Below are 22,588 nucleotides of genomic sequence, written 5' to 3'. Positions count from 1 at the left end.
TTGTTGAGGACATAATATGCTTTCTCATTTGTGTATGGTCCCCCCACTACAGATTTTTTCTATTGGGATTAAAAATTTAGATATGGCACGTACTGCCTTGGACATGGCAGTTCAAGAACCACCAACACTTAGCATATTGTTTTTGATTTTCTTGGATAGATTCTGAATGAATCTGCTTGTGGTTCTCATTGTATGCTTGGCAGTGCTCTGTCTTTTGAAGGGAAAATGGGAATCTTTAAAGTCATAATGTACACCACTTAATTTTTCTATATTATACAAAACAGTATACAGACTTATACAGAGAAAATTCTGTAACTGCTGTTCCAACACTGTAGATGCCTCTGTTACTTTGACTGAAGTTTCTTCCCTTAGTTTTCTGATTGAAGTTAGCAAGCATCTTCAAGGATGTGTATTTTTATATAATTTAAGTAGAATGAACTGTGTGTTCTTGCTGCTCTGTGTTTCACCTACAGTCTTTCTGTCTCTGCAGATGCTTCACCAGAAACAGTTGGGACTTTGCTAGGAACCAACTCCGTAAATGGAGACTTGGGGAGCCCCTCTGATGATGAGGACATGCCAGCAGGACATCACGATACATCCACGGTGTGTTCCAACGGCCCAGTCTTTGAGGAATCTTCTGGAGACACAATCCTGAGACATTCTTTAAGGACTAGTAGGACTCTGGAGACAGACCAGGATGAGCTGACCTCTGGTGGTTCAAGATCATCCCCTCCCAGAGGCCGCCAGGACTCACTAAATGACTATCTCGATGCAATAGAACACAATAACCATCCCAGGCCAGGGACATCTGCCTGTGGTGACCGTCCACGAGGAGCCTCCCCAAAACTGAGGAGTAGCTTCCCTACTGACACGAGACTTAATGCTATGCTTCACATTGACTCAGATGAAGAGGAGCACGAGCTGCATCAAGACCTGGGTTTTCCATCTTCTTTGGAAGATGATGGTGGCTTAGTAATGCTTAATGGTGCTACCAGAAATGTTGAAAGAAATGAAGTAAGTTCCTCATCAGATCAGGTAATGTCGGGGCCTGCAGAGAGTGAAAGGGTTTCAGCCTCTGATGCTCCTTTGCCATCAGTTGATGACCAGCAAGACTCTCTCCCAGAGCTTCCACCTCCGGAGGAAGGAGGTGAGACCCTGCAGGGCTCCCAGGTTGAGGCCGCAGCGGAGCAGGCTGGCAGCGAGTCCCCTGCCCCTGCAGAGGCAGAGCAGCCTCCCGGCAGCGCGGACCCGGGAGCTGCTGAGGCCGCAGGTGGGAGCAGAAGGGGCGTCAGCGAGACGGAGTCCATTGACCAAGGCTCGGAGCCTTCGCAGCTGTCGTCGGAGACGGAGCAGAGCGACCCCGCTCGCACCGAGAGCGTCAGCGAGGCCAGCACCCGGCCCGAGGGGGAGAGCGACGCCGAGGGTGCCGACAGCTCCTGCAACGAGAGCGCGACCGTGCGGCGCTCCTCCGTGGAGATGCGCTGCTCCTCCTGCGAGAGCGCCAGGTTTCCCGAGACCCCGGCCTTCTCCCCACAGGAGGAGGAGGAGGAGGAGGGAGCCTGTGCCCCCGGGGCAGCTGCGGCGGAGCCGGGTGCCGAAGCGCAGGAGCCTGCGGGCGCTGCTGGTTCTCTGCCTGCGGTGCAGTTACCTCAGGAGGAGGCGCAGGAGGCTGAGGCAGGTGAACTGCAGGACCAAGAGGAAGCAGAAGAAATCTGGCAAAGAAGAAGAAGCCTGCAGGCAGCAGCTGCCCAGAGCCAGTCTCAGGATGAAGAAATTGAGGGAGCGCAGGCAGCTTGTGAGGGTGCCACAGCACAGCTTGAAGGAGCTACTGGAGGTAACAACTGCAGGAGGCACTTTCTGGAGTGACCTTACTGCACCTGAAAACAAGATCCTTAAATTCTCAATTTTCTATCTTTCAAGATTTTTTTTTTGTTCCTTTGAATTTATTTCTTTCTTCAAGACACTTTTGGAGGTTTTTGATTTAATGAAAAATCCAAATGTGAAATATCCAAAATGTGTTTACTTTAAAATTGGATGTATTTTAATTCTTGAGAGAGTAGTGAGGAGGAGGAAGGAATTCCACAATATTACCCTGCTCACTAATGAATATGGTAATGAGGGACAAAACTCCCCCAAAAAGTATGAAATGCAAAATAGAATTTATATTGCACTCTTTTCTGTTGGATTTTTTATATTAGCATTAAAACATAAGGGTAATCAAAAGAAAGGGAAAAGAAAAAATAGTAATATTTTGTACACTTCAGGCTCTCTATTTCCTTTTTCCCAGTTCCTTCTCTGTACAGATGGATCCTAGCACACTGGAACCTTGGGAGGAGAGAAATGTGTTACCTAAGTTAACACTGTAAAACTCTTATCGATTTTTAAATTATTTTAACATTAGAGAATTTTCTGTCTCACTAAAATTGCTGAAAGTAGAAATGTGTCCCTAATGAATTGTTTCTAAGCAACTTTAATAATGGAATCTGTTCAGTTTCTTCAGGGACTGAAGTATATCCAATCAAGTGGGTTTCCAAATGCATCTTTTTCATAACATACCAAGAGCTATATATAAGCAAAAATTTCCTCCCTTCATAAACATGTTGTTGACTGGAAATAATAATTTTGGTGTTCATTTCAAATACTGTCAATATTTTACAGCATTTTCTAGACATTTGGGATGCTCTTTATTAGGTGTCATGTTGCATCATGTTTTGCAGATCAGTTTGGCTGCAGCAAGGAAGGACAGTGGACAGCTCCAGCTCCCACTCTTAAGGTTTCTGGGGGCAGGTGGAGCTTTGTCCTGGGATATGGCTCAGGCACAAGTTGTTTCCATGCCCTGACTTTGGCTGCTCACAGATGGATGCAGCACATCCCAGAGGTGATGTTTCCAGGACCAGGACATCCCAGAGGAATCACTTGCCTAGACCTGTCAGCATAATTTATTTTGACCCCAAGAAAAGATGACTGTTAGATATATCCTGAAATATCATAGTCCTGCAGAAGCTTTAACACTGCTCTCTCAGTTTAGAGGTAACTGTAGGGCTTCCTCACATTGACTGAAAAAAGAAATTTGTTTGTGTTTTGGTTCCAGGTTCTCCAGCCAATGGCCACCAGCCCTTGAGGTCCCTGCCTTCGGTGCGTCAGGACGTTAGCCGCTACCAGAGAGTGGATGAAGCTCTGCCACCAAGTGAGCTTCTCCATCCTTTAATTGGGGCATAAGCTGCCTGTGGCTCATTACTGAGAGTTCATTACATTTCCTTTTTGAATGTGAGAACTGAGAATGAACAGCTGAGGAGTTGGAAGTGAAGAGTGATGATGGCAGGGTTCGGTGTTGTTGCTGTGATAATTACACCTGGGCACACAGACTTGCTGAGTGTCACTCTTGCAGAGACAGTGCTGCCTTTCCTGTGTGCACTGCACAGGGCCAGGGAGATGAGGTGATGGTGCCTGTGAGGCACTGTGAGCTGCCAAACACTCTGAAATCTCTGAATACTGCTTGTGTGGTAATGATTTACAAAGGAATATGCAACATCTTTCATATCTGCAGATTAACTTGCAGGTGTCTGTGTTTCCTTGCATTTTTTGAGGCAGAGTGAAGATTTTATATTAAAATAAACCTGGACATTAAGCAACAGTTAGATGAACTTTAATGAACAAATGAATTGTAATTTCTCTAATGTATGTGAAAAATACATTGCTATCAATTATTGAACTTATTCATGTGCTTAAACTTAGAGAAATGAAAATCTATTCAGTATTATGTATTCAAAGAAAGGACACCACCCCCCCCCCAAAAAAAAAAAGGTACACAGCTGATAGGCAAACATAGCTTTAAACCAAATATGAAAAAAAAAGGAAATTCAGACCCACTGAAGTCTGTGGCAAAGCTCTGTTACTTTAAAGGAGTCAGGAATTAAGATATTTAGTGTAAAATGAACAGATCCCTATTTCCCAGTATGGTATGCGACTGTGTTTGCTCTGTAATTGGAGCAAGTAACTGGAAGGAGCCTGATAACAGAACACAGATAGAACTGTGTGTGCAAAGCCAGGATGATGATATGGTTGTGCAGCCTGCTGGTTCTGTTATAATCAGATTAATACTGTGTGCAGATCTTCAAGTTAACTAACTGCCACCCTATTATACCAGTTCTACATTTTACAAACCTGTGTCTGGGAGACAGATATTTCAGAAATGCACAGAAATAGCTGGTCCAGTTCTGTGGTTTCAGAAGAAAACTATACACTACAATAACTTACTGCAAAAACTGCTGAAATGTTTGTGGAACAAACTTTGACTGTGTAGTTATGTTAACATTTCTGTCGTGTGCTGGATTTCTGCACAGATCATGCATGTCATTATGCATGTACACATCACCCCTTTACAGTCAAAGGCCAATACAATCCCAGTGTAAATAAATCATTTGCTAATATGAATAAAATCTACTAATCATTACCTAGATTCAGTTTTTTCTCCAAAGCTCTGCTTTCAGATGTGTGACAGGTTTCATATTTTAATGCTGAAAAATTAAGGAAAATATTAACAATAGTATTTTGAGCTGTAAACTGTAATTTCTTTTTAATTTGGATTATATTAAATTTGTTGTTTCATCAACATTTGAAAGTAACAACGAAAAATATGTGTCATTCTTTCAGTCTTGTGTTAGGTCAAATTAAAGAACAAGAGAAAGAATTTAAATACTGATCTTTTATTTCTGCCTCTAATGTGCAACAATATGCTCCAGTTCCGACATTGCTGAGGAAAAAATTAATAAAGCTTGACCATGAAACATTGATGAATGACAGTTCAGCAAGCTGTTTGTAACACATTTGACTAACAGTGATTTGATGGAATATAGCCTCATTTAGGAACACAACAGAGGACAGCCTTGTCCATCACAACAGTGATGCAGATGTTTTACTTTGGAAGCCATTGCCCAAGTGTTTTAACTTTTATATTTTAAATTAAGTGCAGGAAAAAATGGTTTTCTTCTGCAAGAGCATGTTACAGAAATGGTGACAGTGTCAGAATTGGGCATAAACATGACAAGAAAAATCCCAACTTACTGTACAGTGGTTTAGGGCTTGACAATTTAGCAGGATAATGAATTCACAAATGTGAACTATTTGAGGGATTTTTGGGGGTTTTTTGTTTGGTTTTTTTTTTCCCCCAGTGAACAATTCTGTTCTTCCTGGAATATTTTGTTTACAAACTCTGGTTTTAAAACTTGAGTGTTTTTATTTTGTCAGCAGATACTACTTCCACTTAGACTTGCAATATAGACAGTCTCATCTAGACACCTGCTGGGCTCTCAAAAACTGTTTTTCAACTGATATACTAAATGGTTTGCGCGTTTTCTGTAGCTGCAGGTGTCTAAGAATCAGACATGTCTGTTTCTGTATAGATGTGTGTTTTTTATATACATATGCATATGTCTATGTTGTAGTAGAAGTTATTATTATAGAGACAATACGTGGGGTTATAAAAGTGACAGAGCTCAAACAAAGCAACAAATAAGTCCCAAGCCCTCCATAGTTTACAGTATTTTATTGCTCCTTAGACTGGGAGGCTCGAATTGACAGCCACGGGCGGATTTTTTACGTGGACCACGTGAACAGGACAACAACATGGCAGCGCCCCACAGCTCCCCCAGCCCCACAGATCCTGCAGAGATCCAACTCCATACAGCAGATGGAGCAGCTCAATCGCCGGTGAGAGTTGCCCTTGGTGCTTGTGAACTTTGTGTGCTTGCTCAACTGCATTCACCATTGCAAGGCTGAGCATGGAGACAAGGCCACAGCTGCTCCCACTGCTGGCCTTAGGTGGTTATTTTTGTGGGGCTGTTGCTTTTAGTTTACATGTGAGCTTCCAGGACTTGTGCTCCATCTGTGATCTTAAGCTATCTGACCAAAAATAATACATCTGATGATGGTTGTCAAAAATTCAAAAGACTATTAATGCAGAAATTAGAGGTCAGTATATATTAACCTGTATGGCAGAAAATATGGGCAGGCTCCCTCGGAGCCAGAATTGGATCATAGTTACCATATACTATATGTAAAGTCCAGTTTTCCATCCCTAGGTACCAGAGCATCCGAAGAACAATGACAAATGACAGGCCTGAAGAGCACACAAATGCCGTGGATGGAGCTGCAGAGGAAGCTGAATTTCACCATTCTAATTCAGGTTAAAAAAAAAATTCATTTTTTACCTAGTCTCCAAACAAGGGAGCACTTATCTCACAGATGATTTAATGAGAGTACTTAAGGCAAACCCTAACTTCTTCTGCTGAAAGTCTGTGTGAAAATGAAGACATTTGTTTTCAATTCTGTCTAATTTTGAAGGTTATGACTCAGCCTGCTCAATATGCTGAAGAGAAGATTGTGAGATTCAGAGCACTTTTCTGTCAGTACCAGACTGGTTTAGAGAGCAGGACACTTGCAGTGAAAAAAATACAAAATTGCGTGATCTGGCTTACAAATATTTCGACTGCTATTGCAGTTTGAAATAGTAGAATGTAGAACTAGAGGGGGCTTCAGACATTGGCTACATCTCTAGATAAATTGGATGAGCTATTCCTAGGCCATGCTTGCCAAATGCTGTCTCATGAGTTCTTATATTCTCCACTTGAGGGACATTCTTTAACTTTTTTAGACAGTCTACACTTTATTCTTCTTATACCCTTAAATCCATTGCTTCCTAGTCTTTCCTCGTGACTTCTGGGTTTAGGTCTCAAATTAGTTTTTTGGCCAGCTCAGGATTGTCTTGAGTTGGTCTTCAGCTTCTGAGGAATATTTCAGAAAATCAAATAAAGCTATGACTCTCTCTACTGAAGAGATTGTGGAAGTGTCTTACATAAAACACTCCTTGTACATTACTGCAGAAGGTTTTGTTTGTTTTGGCTTGGTTTTTGTTTGTTTATTTACTTTCTTTTTAATGGTTTCACACTAACTAGTGTTCAGTCTTTGATCTGCTAAAATCAAGTCCTGAGCCTTGTGTGCAGAACTTTGGCACAAATGTCTGTTTTCATTGGTCTTTGTGAGTTGATTATCCCTACCTGCACACAGATCTGTGTACTTTTCTAATGTGCCCCTGTGGTTTTGAATCTTGTCCATTCTGCTGTCCAAGTACTGCAGAATCTCCTAATTGGAACAAATTTTTTCTTCCCTATCCAGCCATTAGTAGAAATAATGAGTAGGACCAGAGCCAGAGAGATCTTAGTAAAACATCTTGGTGGACTATAACAGCATTATCCCCTTCCTTCTGAGAACTCCTTCAGACCTCTGAAAGAGCCACCAGTGTCTCAGTGATTGCTCCACCTTATTTCCTAACTGTTGAAGTGCGTGCCATCTGACCTAAAGGCTTTGAAAACCTTAAATTTGCACCCTGATCTTTAACCTGCTCTCTCTCACCTCCATTTTTTCATTCTTCTGATAGTCTGTCCAGTGTTAACCTTTGGAATGAAGATAGGAAGAAATACCTTTTGTTTAGGGTTCTGAACATCATTACTTTTTTTCTTTTCACTAAGCAGTTCTCTCCTTGGTCATCTTCCTACTAAAAATTTACTAACATGTTGGTAAAGTTTTTTACCCATCCAGTCCCTTGCACAGCTCTGTGGTGGTCCTGTGCTTTGGTTTGGTGTCTAGATGCTCTTGATGTACTCTTTTAAAAGTCTCTCCTAAATTAATCTGATAAGCAAGCAGTGTCACCCTTTTTTGAGTTTCAAGTCATTGTAAAACTTGAGATTTACCCAAGTGTTCCCTTTTATTACTTGTACACTTCTACACTTCTGTTGTAGCTGTTTCCTTTTCTAGCTTTGTGCACGTACAGCCAGATGGTTAGTGCTGTACACAAGTTAAGCAAATTCAGGCCAAACCCTAACCAGCAAATTCAGCTGAATAAACTTCTCATAAACCAAATTCATAAGCCTCAAACTGCAATAAAAACCCACCTGGTGACCCATTCTGGTTTCCAGATTGACCAGATGATGACAGAGGAATTACCTGCTGCATGTCACAGCATCTTCCAGGGTGTGAGAGTTGCCTGGTGTACACCCAAGTTTTGTACCAGTACAGAGTTCACATAAAACTTCAGTGAGTGTCTGCAAGACACTCCCAGCCCAAGTATTCAGGCACAGCTTCAGGAGCCTTTGTGGCACTCTGCCTTTGCCCTGCTCGTGATGTGTTCCATGTGGGACAGCTTGAGGTCTATTGTTTAAGTAGTGTTTCTAAAAACCCTCTTGTTTATTTATTTTACCAGTTTCCCTCACACTTCCTGGTTTCCTTTAGTGTGTTTATTTTATTTTCTCCATTCCCTTTACTTAGAATCTTACCTTTGTTATTTTCCTTTTCTTTTGTTATTTCTTGTTACTTTTCCCTCACTTTTGAGTCTCATTCACTACCTTTCTCCTTGCTCTGCTTGTGTGTATGATCTTTTCTATCTGTGACAACTGTGGTCTACATGATTAATATTCATTTGATGGAGAAGAGTGCACATACTGAAACGTGTAAAAAGATAAGAAATTGTAATGTAGATGGCAGCACACATTATAGTGTAGTATCACTGAAGACCAGATCTAAACTTGCAGTTTTTCATTTACATTAAAAATACACTTCCAAATGTCTTCAAAGAGAATTGGGGGCAGCAGTGTTCACATTTTAGCAAACAACACTCAATATTTTTTCACTTCCTTCCTGGTAATGAAGAAAAAATCAGGGCACTTCTGTAGTTGCTAGGAGAAGACACAAATGTTTATTGGAAGTTGAAACTTGAAAGGTACTTCCTTGGCAACCTGCTTCTTACTTACATAAGCTGTTTCAATACTGTATCAAGACTGGAACTGTGGTAATGGCAGATTTATTGTTTGTTTTTTAAGAAGGAATGAAATATTTATAATTATACAATGACTTTTGTATCCATTAGTTAGCTTTAAAAAAATAACTTACCTGCATACAACATAGCAGTGCAGACATGCCCAGGGGACTTCGTTGCATCTTATATAGAAGCACAAACTGGTAACCCAAATAATGGAACGTGGTTTTTTTTTTTTTTAATTGTTGTTTACAAAAACAACAGGTAAATGTTACTAAACTAAGATTGTAATATTTTCAGAAACTTCAGTGCTATGTTAGAAGAAATTTGGGTACACTTATGTGGACAATCCTCAGTAAATCTGCAATAGTTGTCTACTTAATGCTTTCCTTGCTTGTGTTATTCACATCAATATAGTTGTTTGCAGGGATGCTTTGGTAATAACTGCTGGAAATCTTTGACATTTACTTTGCTCTTAGATTTTCGAAGAGAGAATGTGCTGCCTCACTCTACCTCCAGATCCAGACTTACGTTATTGCTCCAGTCTCCCCCTGTGAAATTCCTTATCAGCCCAGAGTTCTTTACAGTGCTGCATTCTAACCCTGTGAGTATGGTGGCTACAGCTCAAAGGCTTTAATAAATGCAGTTGTTTTGTGTACAAAAACACTGCTCAGTGTTTGATGATAAGATATTGGTAGTACATAGGGAGGCTAGATTCACTCATCATTATCCCCTGAAATTATTGGGCTATCAGGGCCATCATAGCTCTGCATGATAGCAATTTTTATTTTCCACTTGATTCTTCATCGTTTTTATGATAGAAAATTATTTGTTTACAGAAGCAATAGCTTTCTTACTGTGCTTTGCACAGGGCGAGACACAATTCTGAGAAAGACCTTGCTGCTTAATGGCAACATTTGTTTCCCCAAGATTGCCTTGTTTATAGCAAAGTATTTTAGAGGTCACACTGAACAAAAAACCATATTAATATATATATTTTCTTTGTATGTTCTTCAGTGCTTCTTTTGCATAGGTTCCCATTACACAGTGTTTCTTTGTGTAATGGGATTTAGAGTGGAAGGAGAAGCAATTGGAGGAGTAGCTTTCCTTCTGCAGGCCCACTTACAATGAACAGGGCTGTCTTTGGTGGCCAGAGCAGTTTCCCCTTTGAAGAGCCCTTGCTGTTTGTGTTTTCCAGAGTGCCTACCGCATGTTTACAAACAACACGTGTCTGAAGCACATGATCACCAAAGTCCGGCGCGACACCCACCACTTCGAGCGCTACCAGCACAACCGGGATCTGGTGGGCTTCCTCAACATGTTTGCCAACAAACAGCTGGAGCTGCCCAGGGGCTGGGAGATGAAACACGACCATCAGGGCAAGGTAACTCCACAGGCCTGAGAAGGCCTTGTGTTCATCAGTTTCTGAGATCAGATGGATGTACTTGAATAAAAAGGATGGTCTGGGACAGCTCCCAGGAGGATCACTCTGGTGCTTGTGTTTTGCTTTGAAGGAAAGAGATGGTAATGGAGTAGGTTTCCTTAAGAGGTATTAGAGATCTTAAATGTAAATCTCAATGATTTTTTTTAAACAGGTATCAATTTTCAATTTCCTAAAGAAATACTTTGATATCGCTTTTACAGTTGTAATGTAAGTTTTAATGTAACTTTAAGCTAGTACATCCTCAGTATCTGGAATGTTATATTTTGTGCAGAAAACGAGAGGATTAAAAATGGACTGTGATTAGCATGTGAGGAAGTGATAAGGCTTATCAGTTTATTAGGATTATTGGCATATTTAGCTACTTGGTTCTTACATTCATCATTCTCAATGTGGTTAGCTGTGAGAGTCCCTATAAATAATGATCTTGATGCTTGGAAAGACTAGACAATTCTAAACTAAAGGGTAAAAATACCTGAGGGTTCTTTCCTAGATTTTTTATCTCTGAAAAGCACTTTGTTTTTTCATTAGACACACAATTAGGAATGTGAAATTCTACAAACATTGTTCTTTGCCTCACTGTTTTCTGTTTTAAGTAATTTTTGTTCCATTAAGTTCTTCAGAGGCCAGTTTTCTCCTGAAGAATGGGGCAATTTTCAATTTTCTTTAATATGTGCTCCATAGAGAAAATTAGACCTTTGGATTTCTGGGTTAGTATTTGGTAACAACAATGCTACCACAATATTAATCAAGAAGAGGAAGCATGGAATAAATTCTTACTGGGATTTCTTCACTTTGAATTAGTCTTAGTATTGCTCATTTTCATCATATTGAATTGTCTGTGTCACAAGTGCCTATTTAGCACTCGAGAGACCATGGCCAGCACATGGCAAGACCAGTGCTTGGGGAGACCAAACTGAAACTGGACCTGCCTTTATTAAAGCATAAACCTAAAGAGAAAGGAGTAGAACTTAGTCATAACACAATATATAATTATGTTTCCTTTCCTTAAGTACTCTTCCCTGCTGAGAAGAGATTTTCCTTTATTTTTTCAAGTATATCAGTGAGAGCTTGGTGCTCTTGCTCACGAGGCACAGTGATGGTTCTGGCTCTGGTGCAATGCTGAATAGTGGTGTTTTCATTCCCCTGTGGCAATGTGTGCCTGTCCTCTTTGTGGGCTGTTTTCCAAGGTCAGCTGGGGACTGCCCACCTCTGAACTCCCCACAGAGCTGCACAGCAAAGCCCAGCTCCTCTGGCTCCTCTGTGTAGCCCGTGCAGGAGATAATACCATAAAACATCTGGTGTGACTACAGTGTAGTTTCTAATGGGCATTACAGATGATCCTTCATCAGTCACTGACCACAGGGAGGCATAATGCCATTGGAAAATGTGGTAGCAGGAAGCATTATACAGGCTTAATAGGTCCCTGAGCTGAGCTTTGAGGCTGTGCCTTGCAGTGCCCGTGTGCATACACACAGACGTTGTACAGATAATGCATTTGTGCAGTGTGTGTAAGCACATGTCCATATTTATTCAGATGCAAGTCTTTGTGCTTTTTAATTAGATCTCTGCAAGATGTGCAAATACATAGGAATCTATTAGAGCACATTTTTGGTTTTTCTCTCTACAATTAAAGAAATCACAATAATTGATTACTGAAGTCTTCAATGGAAAGAAAAGGTATTTTAGCAAGCTTCACAGATATTAACTGGAAGAATAACTAGGGCAACCATTCATTTAGTGGGCTAAATATAGTTTTGGCACTGCCTATTTTATGTCAGTCTCTCCAAGCATTGTAGATTTATGGATTATAGCTAGGCAGGAGTTATGAGAGGAATTTTTTTGAAAGGAGATTGTGAACCACAGTGTATTTTGAGCTGTGTGCCAGTGTCTAGATTAGCCCAAAGCATTGAAGCTCCAATGGCTATCTTCACCAAAGCTTCAAAGTGCTAATTTATGCTTTATTTTAAAGTAGGCTACTACGAGCTGGCCTGCAACCATACATATTTAATAAGATATGATTGTCTTTATCTTCATGTCTAAACTGAGTTGTTATTTAAATAGAATGCTGTGGAACACTGCATGCAATACTAGAGTGCTGCATTAGCTCAGAACTGAGTGGTGCAGCTCTAAGGGTACTACCTCCTTTATTGAATCAGGATTTTTTAATAAGTAATTTACAGTATGGTGTTGACTTCATGAAATCAACCTGTGTTTTGCTGAAAGTACATTACATCTTATAAATGTACACAGACTAGATAAAACAGATAGAAGGGCTTAATACCCCAAACCAACCACGTGCTAGTAAAGTAGGTAGATCTTTACCAATCAGGAGAAAAAATTTCAGAAAGACTGGCTGTGTTCCAGCAGTCTCTTCCAGTCATCTTCCAGGCCCCAAATATAAATTTCATTATGGTTTTTGTTCTTTCTCACTGGTTTTGTATTCTCTAATCTGTATACCTGCACTGCAGGGTGGCATCATTGTTTGCAAGGTAAACATCAGGCTCAGATGTAGCAATTAAAATTTCATTTATTGACACTTTAACAAAACACTTTACAGTGTTTGAACTGTGAAACAGTTTCACTTACATATCTGTGACTGTGTCAGATGGTCAGAACAGGGTTCTTACTGCTCAGGTGATGGGATTCCTTCCTTGTAGGCACAAGCTACAGGTACAGGTGATTGCTGTTGTGGCTATAGGAGGCTTGGTGCTCTTTTCTGGAGCACTTTTAGGATTCTGCAACTGTGGTCTCTCTCCATATGCTTCTCCTTCCTTGGGAAATGGAAGTATGAACATTTTCTCCCATTGCAGTCCATAATGGCATTTACTTGCTGTGTAGCATGACACACTGGTTTGTCTGCCTACCTTCACAGCAGTCAGAAGAATTGCATTTGCTCTGGTCTGGCTTTCCCAATCTGAAACAATGATTCCATGAATACTAGAAGCTGGTGTTGCTGCCAGAAAAGTGGTTCTGCTCTCCTCTTCTCTCATCCCTGGTGAGCTGACCAAGGTTAGAGGAGCCAGCAGGGAGAGGGACAAAAAGAGAGTAATTTTAGCCTGGACCAGAGCCCCTGATGGGTTCACTGCATGGCTACACAAACACTTGTGCCAGCACAAGGCAGGAAGGGCACACAGGGGATGAAACAAGTGGTCAGGAGAGGGAAAGATGAGAATGTTGCTTTTGCTGACACCACAGGAATAAATTGTTTGTGGAATTGTGGTTGAAGTACCTCACTGGTAGCCAAACACAGAAATGGCTCCTTCAGTCCCTGACCACCACTCTGCTGGTCCAGATTTTTTGATTCCTCGAGCCAGATGTCACTTTCCTGTAATTCTCCTGCTCAAAACTGAGGTATTTTTTTTGCCACTTCCACATGTTTCCAGTATTGTGACAGAAAACATGGAGTGTGTTGAAATAGAACAGTGCTGGTTTCCAAGTGCAACACTGGTGCTACAAAAAGTATAAATTTCAGGGCTTAGAGACCTTTTTGGTTCAAATTGGGTAGAATTGTAAAAGGCTTTAATTTCCCAGGATGCATGTCCCTGTGACCTTGTTTTCAGCAAATGGTTGACTGGACAGTATGTGGTTGTTCATATCAATTGCCTGATTTAATTTTTTTTGTTGCCATCATCTTTGTGTTGTTGGTTGACCTTTCTTTTTTACTGTCAGAGGTCTTTTTTTTTGTTCTGGAAGTGCTTTAGGGGTTTTTTTGCATTTTGTTTTGATTTTAAGAAAAAGGTCAATGAACTTAGAATAATTGTAGCAGAAATACGGCAAAAATCTCTGTTGGTCTGTAATCACTGTTCATCACTGGATGCAAGCATACACTTGACATACATACAGCCAATTGTGTTCATAATTATATGGTAAATCCTTCACAAAAGGTAATGGGTTTGCTACTTAATGATGCCTTTTTAGCTGCTTATAAGGGAATGAAAAGGAGAATACACCCGGATTACTTTTATGAAATATTCAAGTCTTCTGTTCTTGACAGTCATAATAAAGCTTCCCACTTCTGATGCTTGTCAGATGAGAATTTCAAATTACTTTAGAGACAGGAACAATGTAAGGCATTAAACAATTCATCCCTTTGGGTGGGATGGAAAGGTATTGTCCTCCTTTTGCAGAAGGGAAACGCAAGCCACAGTAACAGATTTTCCAGTTGAAGCCACAGTAACAGATTTTCCACAGCCCCACCTGATGGAATGAAACCCGGATCCCCAATAGGCATTAACCTCAGACATAATGAATGAAACAGTGTTGATGAGTTCTGTCTCGCGTGTCCTTTGCAGGCTTTCTTTGTGGACCACAACTCGCGCACCACAACGTTCATCGACCCGCGGCTGCCCCTGCAGAGCAGCCGGCCCACCAGCGCCCTGGTCCATCGGCAGCACCTGACCCGGCAGCGCAGCCACAGCGCTGGGGAGGTGAGTGCGGCCTGGGCCTCCTCCTCCTCCTCCTCGGGGGCACCACCATCCCCTTTCACAGCATTCCGTGTGCATGATCCTTCCATAACAGTGCACCAGTCATCTGTAAGGATTCACTATTTTTCCTGCTAGCTGTTGTTGCTTTTAACATGTAGGAGTTCAGAGGAAAAATGTCAAACATGAGTTTTACTTATTTTGAATTCGCAGTAAGCCCACTTAACCACAGGAGAGCATCTGATTACAGATCACTGGTTCCTGTATCCAGTCTTTCACTGACAAAATGTGCATTGTCTAGCATGGTGTCTGCCAAGTGTGTTCATAAATAACTGTGCAGAATAACAGGGGGGAAAAGATGCATGTATGACTATACATCTAGTTCTGCAGGTGTCCCATGAAGTGTAAAAAAATCATACCACATACAACCTTTATCAGACTGCTATATGCCTTTGAATATATATTTAATCTCTATTTTCTGATCAGAAGTACATGGAAAACACTATTTTGTTGTTATGTTGTCATGCGCCATTTTCACTGGCAGTCTCCAAAGTGTTGTTGTCACTTCTTTATGCTTGTAACCTTGTGTATGTGCAGTGACTTGGACTTCAGTTGTACTTTATTTAAAAACTTCCATACTGTTGGCTGTAGGTTGTCATTTTAGGAGAGGGCTCTTCCATGCCAGAAATTAAACATAATACAATTCAGAACAGCAAGAGAAATTATCTGATTTATCCTTTTCTTAGCTCAGTCTTGTGGCAGATGAAGGTCTGCCAGGCCTCTGTTTCAGAGCAAACATGAATCTTGTCTGCCACTTCTCTAACAGGGCTTCCACTGAGCTGCAGTGGATGCCACAGCACTGGCTGCGTATCGTGTCACATCTTGTGTGAACATGGTTTAGTCAGCTCCTCTCCAGTGTCAGGAATATTTTGCAAATGATTTTAAATAGCATTTTCCATCAGTTTGGTGATGTTGTGTATAAGGCAAGAAGCTGTATACCTTCATATAGCTTTTTAGGTCTTGAATAGGGTAAAGCGAGTATTTCTGTTTTATTGATTTGTAGCACAGCAGAATTTTTTTTGTCTTGATTTTACCCAATATCTGCCCAAATTACTTCTCTTTAAGCAGCATCCAGTAGCTCTGCACTTAAAACAGGTATTTGTCCCAACCATGCTTCTGAAGTTGTCAGTGCTGCAAAACAAGTATAGTTTATCCAACAACAAATGATCATATATATTTCATATACATGGTACTGCTTGCCTGTCAAAATTTGTTACTCCATCTAGATACATGAAATTCTTTAACCATGTTTCTATATGCAATTGTAGAAGTGTTTCCTTGATATTGTTACAATTGTTACTTGAATTAATTCCAGATAGGAATCTCAAGCATAGCAATTCCATACAGTATTACCATTCTAGTATTAATGATGCAATGATGTTCTTTTTACATATGTATGAACCTGAACACCAGTTTTTCCTCTGCACTTTAGGGCTTATGTATTGCATATTGCATATTTACATTTTTTTCCCTATTTTAAGCTGTTGCATAAAGGAACTGTACATTATTGCAAAAGATGAGTATTTAATGAAAAAAAAATCAAAATACTTTTGTTGGCTTTAACTTGCCATGAACTTTGATGTTTTGAAGCCACTGACCCAATTTTTACAGAAATGCTCTAAAGCAAACATGAACCAGTGTAAGGAATGCCTTTCTAGCTAAAGCTGAACTACAGTGTGAAGCTGGAGCTAATAATAATGGCATTCCTTTTCCAGCACATTGCCTAACAGGAAATAATTCGACATTTTTCTGAAAGAATATTATGAGAGAGCAAAAAGGTCTTGGGAGATATCTTGGGACTTTTGCTGCTTTGTGATTTCAGAGATTGGATTCAAAAGCAACCTTTTATAATTATTTGATCTTTTGCAGTTAGATGTTTTATAGATCTTTGAAGCTTGGGAGTACAGTTCAAATGCTAACCATTACATGTAGGCAGATAAATGGAGAAGTAAACAAAGAGGTCCAGCAGCATGAAAAAGAGGTTGACCAAATGTTTTATAGAGATAAAATACTGAATACTGAGAAATATCTGAAACCTCATGATGCAGTTAACCACAGCAGTTGCCCTAACATGACAAAGGCCTCTAAGAACAATTTTATATTGTGGTTCTACCCTACAAATTCTTCACATGCAATTTTTTTAAGTCCAGAAGGGGAATACAAGAAAAGCATATCAGTGTTTCTGAATTACTCTAGGAGCCATGTTTTTAACAATTTTGGACTTGTTTGCCGTACCTGAATGTGAACTCACTTCTTTATTCTCCTTTGAGGCTTCAGCCACAAACTTCTTTCCACTTCAAATTAGGGAAACTGCATTCATGCACAGAGGTAATAGTGGTGCTAATGAAGGAGCAGAATTTGGTTTCCAGAATGTTTCATGTAGATAAAGATGTCCATTAATTACAAAAGACAAAATTAAATTACAAAATCCAAAAAGGTATCCCAGTTGTTGTTTTTTTTGGGTCGCTTTTCAGAATGGGACTGTTTAAAAATACAGTAAATTTTGCATTAGTTTTGATTCTTTCTATTTATGGGTTCAGTATGCTAAATAATGTTTTGCTAGTACCTGTGCTAGCAGCACAGCTGCTTCCTGCTGCAGTGGTTACTGGGGATCAAGCAAAGCCTTGATGCATGTGCTTGGTTCTAAGCCATATAAATTCTCACTTTTCTGTACCTGAGTGCTTGTGCTGGCACAGAGACACTCACTGTGGTTGCTTGCACGTTTTCAGGTCGGAGAGGACTCCCGCCATTCAGGACCCCCTGTTTTGCCAAGACCATCCAGCACATTTAACACAGTCAGCAGAGCTCAGTACCAGGATGTGGTTCCAGTGGGTATGTCAGCATCCAGCCTCTGCTCAGAGTTCTCCATCACTCAGGGGCCATGCCAGTGTGCACTGCAGGGGTTTCCATTTATTTGGGATGGCTGGAAGTTGCCATTTGTTATGATCCTTCTGTCCATTTTCATTTCCTTACTGTTCACTTGGAACTTTCAGAGCTGGAAGTGTGCTGAACTAAATAAGTGATGTATTTTACCTTCCTGGCTCACATACTCTGTGTGCTCAAAGGATGAACTGAAGCCAGGGAGTCAGATTGGATCCAATTGGACTCCATGTATTCCCAGAGATTTTTAACTTTTTTTTTTTTCCACAACTTGTGAGCATCTATTTTGGCAAAATTACAGGAAGTGTTAATCAGCTTGGAATTAGCCATTAGCTTAACTTCTGTTCTCAGTTACAAACACACAGAGTTACTGACTTCTGTGCCACCACGTACAGAATGTAGCTTGTTAAATCTAACAGCTGTCACATTGTGCTAAATCAAGATAAATTAATCTGATTAACTCTAACTGGCTCTTTGTACTGTGGCATGTTTACTTGAAAACCTCTGCCCATTTAAATCCTCCCCCTTGCCATGGACATGGTGTGCATGCTTCACTGGTTCAGCCATTAATGAGGATTTGATAGGGGTGTTTCCAATGGCTGCTTAATGTTTGAGAATAGATGCAGTGAAAACCAAGGTCCCTGCAATTTTATACTAACAATAACTCTTCTGGTTTGACCTTAGCTAAGAGTGTGAGTGCTGAAATATAATAGAAATTGCTAACAGAATTATAGCTGTTAGCATAATTCTGTTATGTTATTCTGTTTGGAAAGGATATGTCACAATGAGATTTGGTTCATAATCATAAGAAATGTGTTCCTTAAAAGACAATAGAATTGGTAGCCTTACAGTATTGGGTTGATACAGAAGTATCAACCCAATACTTCTAAACTTAAAACTGTGAAGGTGAAGTGTGTCATTATTGTTGGAGACTCAAAAGGAATGTCATCCTTTGTTTTGGGATCTCCTTGTTTCAGCATGATATTTTTGTGAATGTTTTCAGCTTACAATGACAAGATAGTTGCATTTCTGCGGCAGCCCAATATCTTTGAAATTCTCCAGGAGCGCCAGCCAGATCTTACCAGGAATCATTCACTCAGGTAAGAAAATTAGGGAAGTTTGCTATTCCCATTTCAGTAAAAATGCTAATTACAGTTAGCTCCTTTCATTAATTAACAGTGAAACATAACAGAATGTAGACCTCTGATGACTTCAAACATATTTATAAAGCTGTGGGAAATAGTTTTTCATTGTATTTCTGTGTAACAGCCTATTGTGACAAGGTTGGAGAGAACAGAGGTAATGTTTAATTATCAGATAAAGATACCTACAAGAAAATGTTTGGAACAACTGGCATAAGAGATTTGCTGATGTCTTCTTAATGTGCCAAGACAGCTGGATGGTACTGCAAATGTGCCCATTCATTCAGCTGGGAGCATGAGGCAGAATGGCATTTGGATTTGTCCTTATCTTTGCAAAGCACATTTACAGAAAGGCTGTCCTGGCCTCATGACATCTGGAGATAATCTTACCTCAATCAGAATTTTTTATGTCTCTCCAAAATTTACAAAATGGTACATCTATAGATTTTTGCACAGTGCAACAAGATCTGAGGAAGGATGATCTTTGTTGTGTGGTTGTTGTAACTCCCTCATATCTTTGGACTTGGAAATGGAAACACCAGCAACCTGGATAGTATTGGCCAGAACTGAAATGAATCTATCTGTTCTTCCTTGGACACTACATTTAAAAACTTGGTTTGATTGTTGGCAGTGTCTCTCCTGTGCAGTGCTGTGTTCCAGAGTTCTACCCACACTGGCTGGCATGGCAGCCAGCACTGGTATTCATTTTTCTTCTGTTCTGTGTTACTTACTGATCCCTTTTCTTCTGTGTCCTACAAGTTCCCAAAATTCAACAAGGTGCCCTATTTTGCAGTTTCCCCATGTGTAGCATAACAAGTTTTGTGATGTGTTGAAGACGTGGTTAACCTTCTAAAGAAATCCTAGCTGCCAAACCTGAAACAACACACTAGCAGAATACAAGCTCTCTAGAAAATACTGCAGAAATCTGCAGTTCTCAGCATGTCAAAACACTTGTACCCATATCACTGCAGGCAAGGTTTTCCCACCAGGCTTGGTTTGAAATCTGCTGGGAAGTAGCATACAAACAATTTCTGGTTGCTTGTAGTTTCATTGCTTCATATTCTTTTTCCCAGGGTGCTTGATTTCCTGCAGTCTGATAGCAATCGCTGTAATTTTCTTCATGTGTGTTGTGGGTTTTTTTAACAAATTAAAGTTCAAATTGCTCACAAGGCTTGTTGGTATTCCCCGATTCTGCTTCTAGAAGAACCTTGCTTCCTAATTACAGATTCATGATTTCTCACAAACTTGATTTCTCAAGAAAAGTTGGGTTTCAGATTAGAAATGAAATATCAGAGGATTTTCTGTACCTCCTAATTTGATTGAGATTATATGTCCTTCTGTACATTTACTTTGGAAGGAGACTGAAGATATATGCCTTAACTGACTTTCCTCAGCAGAATGATTGAAGATTTTAATGAACATAATTTTTTTTAACATTGAATGGGATTGGTCAGAAAAGCCATTCTCTTAAGCTGAATGGTTCCATTCTAATTTTAGTATTTGAAGTTAGTAATTTGATTAATGTAAATTATTTTCCATTATGCTTCTCCTATATCCTGCTAGAACTGATGCTTCAGTAAGATTTAAATTTTTATAAAGATCCCAGTTTTATTTTTCCCAGTTAGTCTTTTTAAGTCCCTGACTTAGCAAATTATTGGAATCCATGTCTATTTGACACAGAGCAACCGTGAGACTAAGCAACTCCATGGACATTGCTGTAACACTTGAAAAATTAAGGCCTAACTAAAATCCTTCAGTATAAATTCTTTGTGTAATTTTTTTTTTAATAGTGATTAGTACAACTGCCAGTTATCTCTTCCTCTGAGGACCTTGGTGCAGTTGAAATGAAATTATAATTATATTGAATATTCCTATTATTAATATTATTGCAATTATTACATAGGTGAGGAGGAAAATCAGTATTTGGCCAGTGGAAAAGGACATAGATAATTTGAAAAGATCTCTGACATTTTCTGTCTAAAATAATTTCTCATTACCTTAGAGAAAGAAGAGATAAGAAGTTGAGAGTCTATTAAAATATAAAATGAAAGTATACTACATGTAGAAAATTGCTGTTCAGAGGTCTCATGGTGGAGTGAGAACATTATACTTCCCATATCTTTGTTAGGCATGTTGCCAAGATTAAATCTTCTTCCAAGCTACTGCAAATAAATCTGAGAGGCTGCTAAATAATGTAAAGAGCTTCAGGCAAAGGCACCTGTTATACATTAAATATAATTTATATCTTAATGGAAGGTAAAAGGCATATATATTTAAAAAAAATCACTGAAATCACAACTGTAACTGGTAACCCCCAGAAGTCAGGCATTGCAATCATTTGGAGGGCTGCATATATTAGTTAACCCAGAAAATGTCCTTCTGGTTTCTGGTGTTGCTGCCAACCGAACACTGAGATATATTTTATAATCCACCATTTATTTCCTCCAGCCTTTCCATTTGGGCACCAATGTAAAGTGAAGTGGGCTTTAGAAGTGTCCAGATGTCCCTGCCAATTGCATGGAGTGTTTTTGATCTTCTTGTCAGTGTTGGTAATAGGACATGGTGTAGACAGATTTGTGAGCTGAGCTAATGCTGCTGTTCTTACACAGAGGTCTTTTCTGTTTGTTTGGGGGTTTTCTCCTTTCAAACTGGGACTAGGTTTAGGTTTTACTACGTGGGTTTGATTCTTGTTTTCTTTTCCTCCAGAAGTGTAAAGCCAAATTAGAATTTATTTCTCATACCAATAAAGAAAAAACATGAAGGATGTACTTATATTCCAGAATGCAGGGAAAGACTCTGCAGAGAAAAGTAATAAGAATTCAAGGAATTATATTCAGTGTAGATCCTAAAATTATGTGTGTTACCATGCTCAGAATTTAGGATGCATAGATTCCACAGTCACCAAAATGGGTCTAGGAGAAAGGGTATGTGCTCAGATGAAATACAGGGGAGAAATACTGCAGGTTTTTTTACTGGAAGACATCTTAAATGCAGTGTGGTATGAAAACACTGGCTTTAAAATCACAAGTATGCATTGTAATGTATGGCTTGCATTTGTACAGAGATTCAGAAGAGACAGTGAACTCTTTAAAGAGTTCAGCCTCCTACTTTGAATTCAGAGACATGGACTTGAGTGTGAGTTTGAGGAATTGGTTTTTAGTTTTTTTTACACTTTGGGTGACTACCCTCCAAGAGCATGAGCACATGAGCATTCAAGAGATGAGGGCAATGGGAACATCTTTCCTCAGATCGAATTAGCTTTTTGGTTGTGGTATTTTACTGCTCACATGGGCTTGGTGTGGCAGGGAAAAAATGTAGGGAAAACCATAACCCAGAGGTTTCTGGTATACTCTGTACTCGTTGCTGTGGTACACATTGATGCCTTATTTGCAAAAGGTATTTTGAAAGCCTTTTTTTGCGCACACAGGGAGAAGATCCAGTTCATCCGGACAGAGGGAACACCTGGGCTGGTGCGTTTATCCAGTGATGCAGACCTTGTCATGTTACTCAGGTAGGCACTGCTGCTGCCCATGCACATGTGGAACACCCTGTGGCAGCCGCTCAGGAGCTTTCAGGGAGCAATGTGGGCTGATGGTGTCACCCAGTTGCTTCCCTTTCCCTCCCTGGAGTTGCAGCTGGGAGAGCTACAGCCCAAGGCTCAGGTTTTATTTTCATCATGTTCAGTTCTAGATGGCAGTTGTTCAGCTACTTGTGATTCATATGGGTTTGCCCAGACCACCTGTAATTGTCCTGTTGCATCCAGCCCTGATGCTTAGAAAGGTGGTACAGCTCAGACCTTTATTCAACAATGAGCCTTGTGCTACTTTTAGAC

The 22,588-nt window shown here is 40.1% G+C and overlaps 1 protein-coding gene across 1 annotated transcript in view; it reads left to right on the top strand.

Moving 5' to 3' along the window:
• Positions 1-22,588, top strand: part of HECW2 (HECT, C2 and WW domain containing E3 ubiquitin protein ligase 2) — a 143,413-nt gene that overhangs the window by 94,782 nt on the left and 26,043 nt on the right. The window contains exons 9-18 of the mRNA XM_054277876.1: positions 491-1,834; positions 3,092-3,187; positions 5,559-5,709; positions 6,081-6,184; positions 9,289-9,413; positions 10,008-10,193; positions 14,546-14,680; positions 17,464-17,566; positions 18,618-18,714; positions 22,184-22,267. Of these exons, the coding sequence (XP_054133851.1) occupies positions 491-1,834; positions 3,092-3,187; positions 5,559-5,709; positions 6,081-6,184; positions 9,289-9,413; positions 10,008-10,193; positions 14,546-14,680; positions 17,464-17,566; positions 18,618-18,714; positions 22,184-22,267 (2,425 nt within the window). The remainder of the gene's footprint in view (positions 1-490; positions 1,835-3,091; positions 3,188-5,558; positions 5,710-6,080; positions 6,185-9,288; positions 9,414-10,007; positions 10,194-14,545; positions 14,681-17,463; positions 17,567-18,617; positions 18,715-22,183; positions 22,268-22,588) is intronic.

The sequence above is a fragment of the Melozone crissalis genome, unplaced genomic scaffold (genome assembly GCF_028551555.1).
Source record: "Melozone crissalis strain CALT ecotype California unplaced genomic scaffold, PUWL_Pcris_2 ptg000023l_1, whole genome shotgun sequence".
NCBI classification, from domain to species: domain Eukaryota; kingdom Metazoa; phylum Chordata; class Aves; order Passeriformes; family Passerellidae; genus Melozone; species Melozone crissalis.
This window is presented reverse-complemented; position numbering and strand designations above follow the sequence as displayed.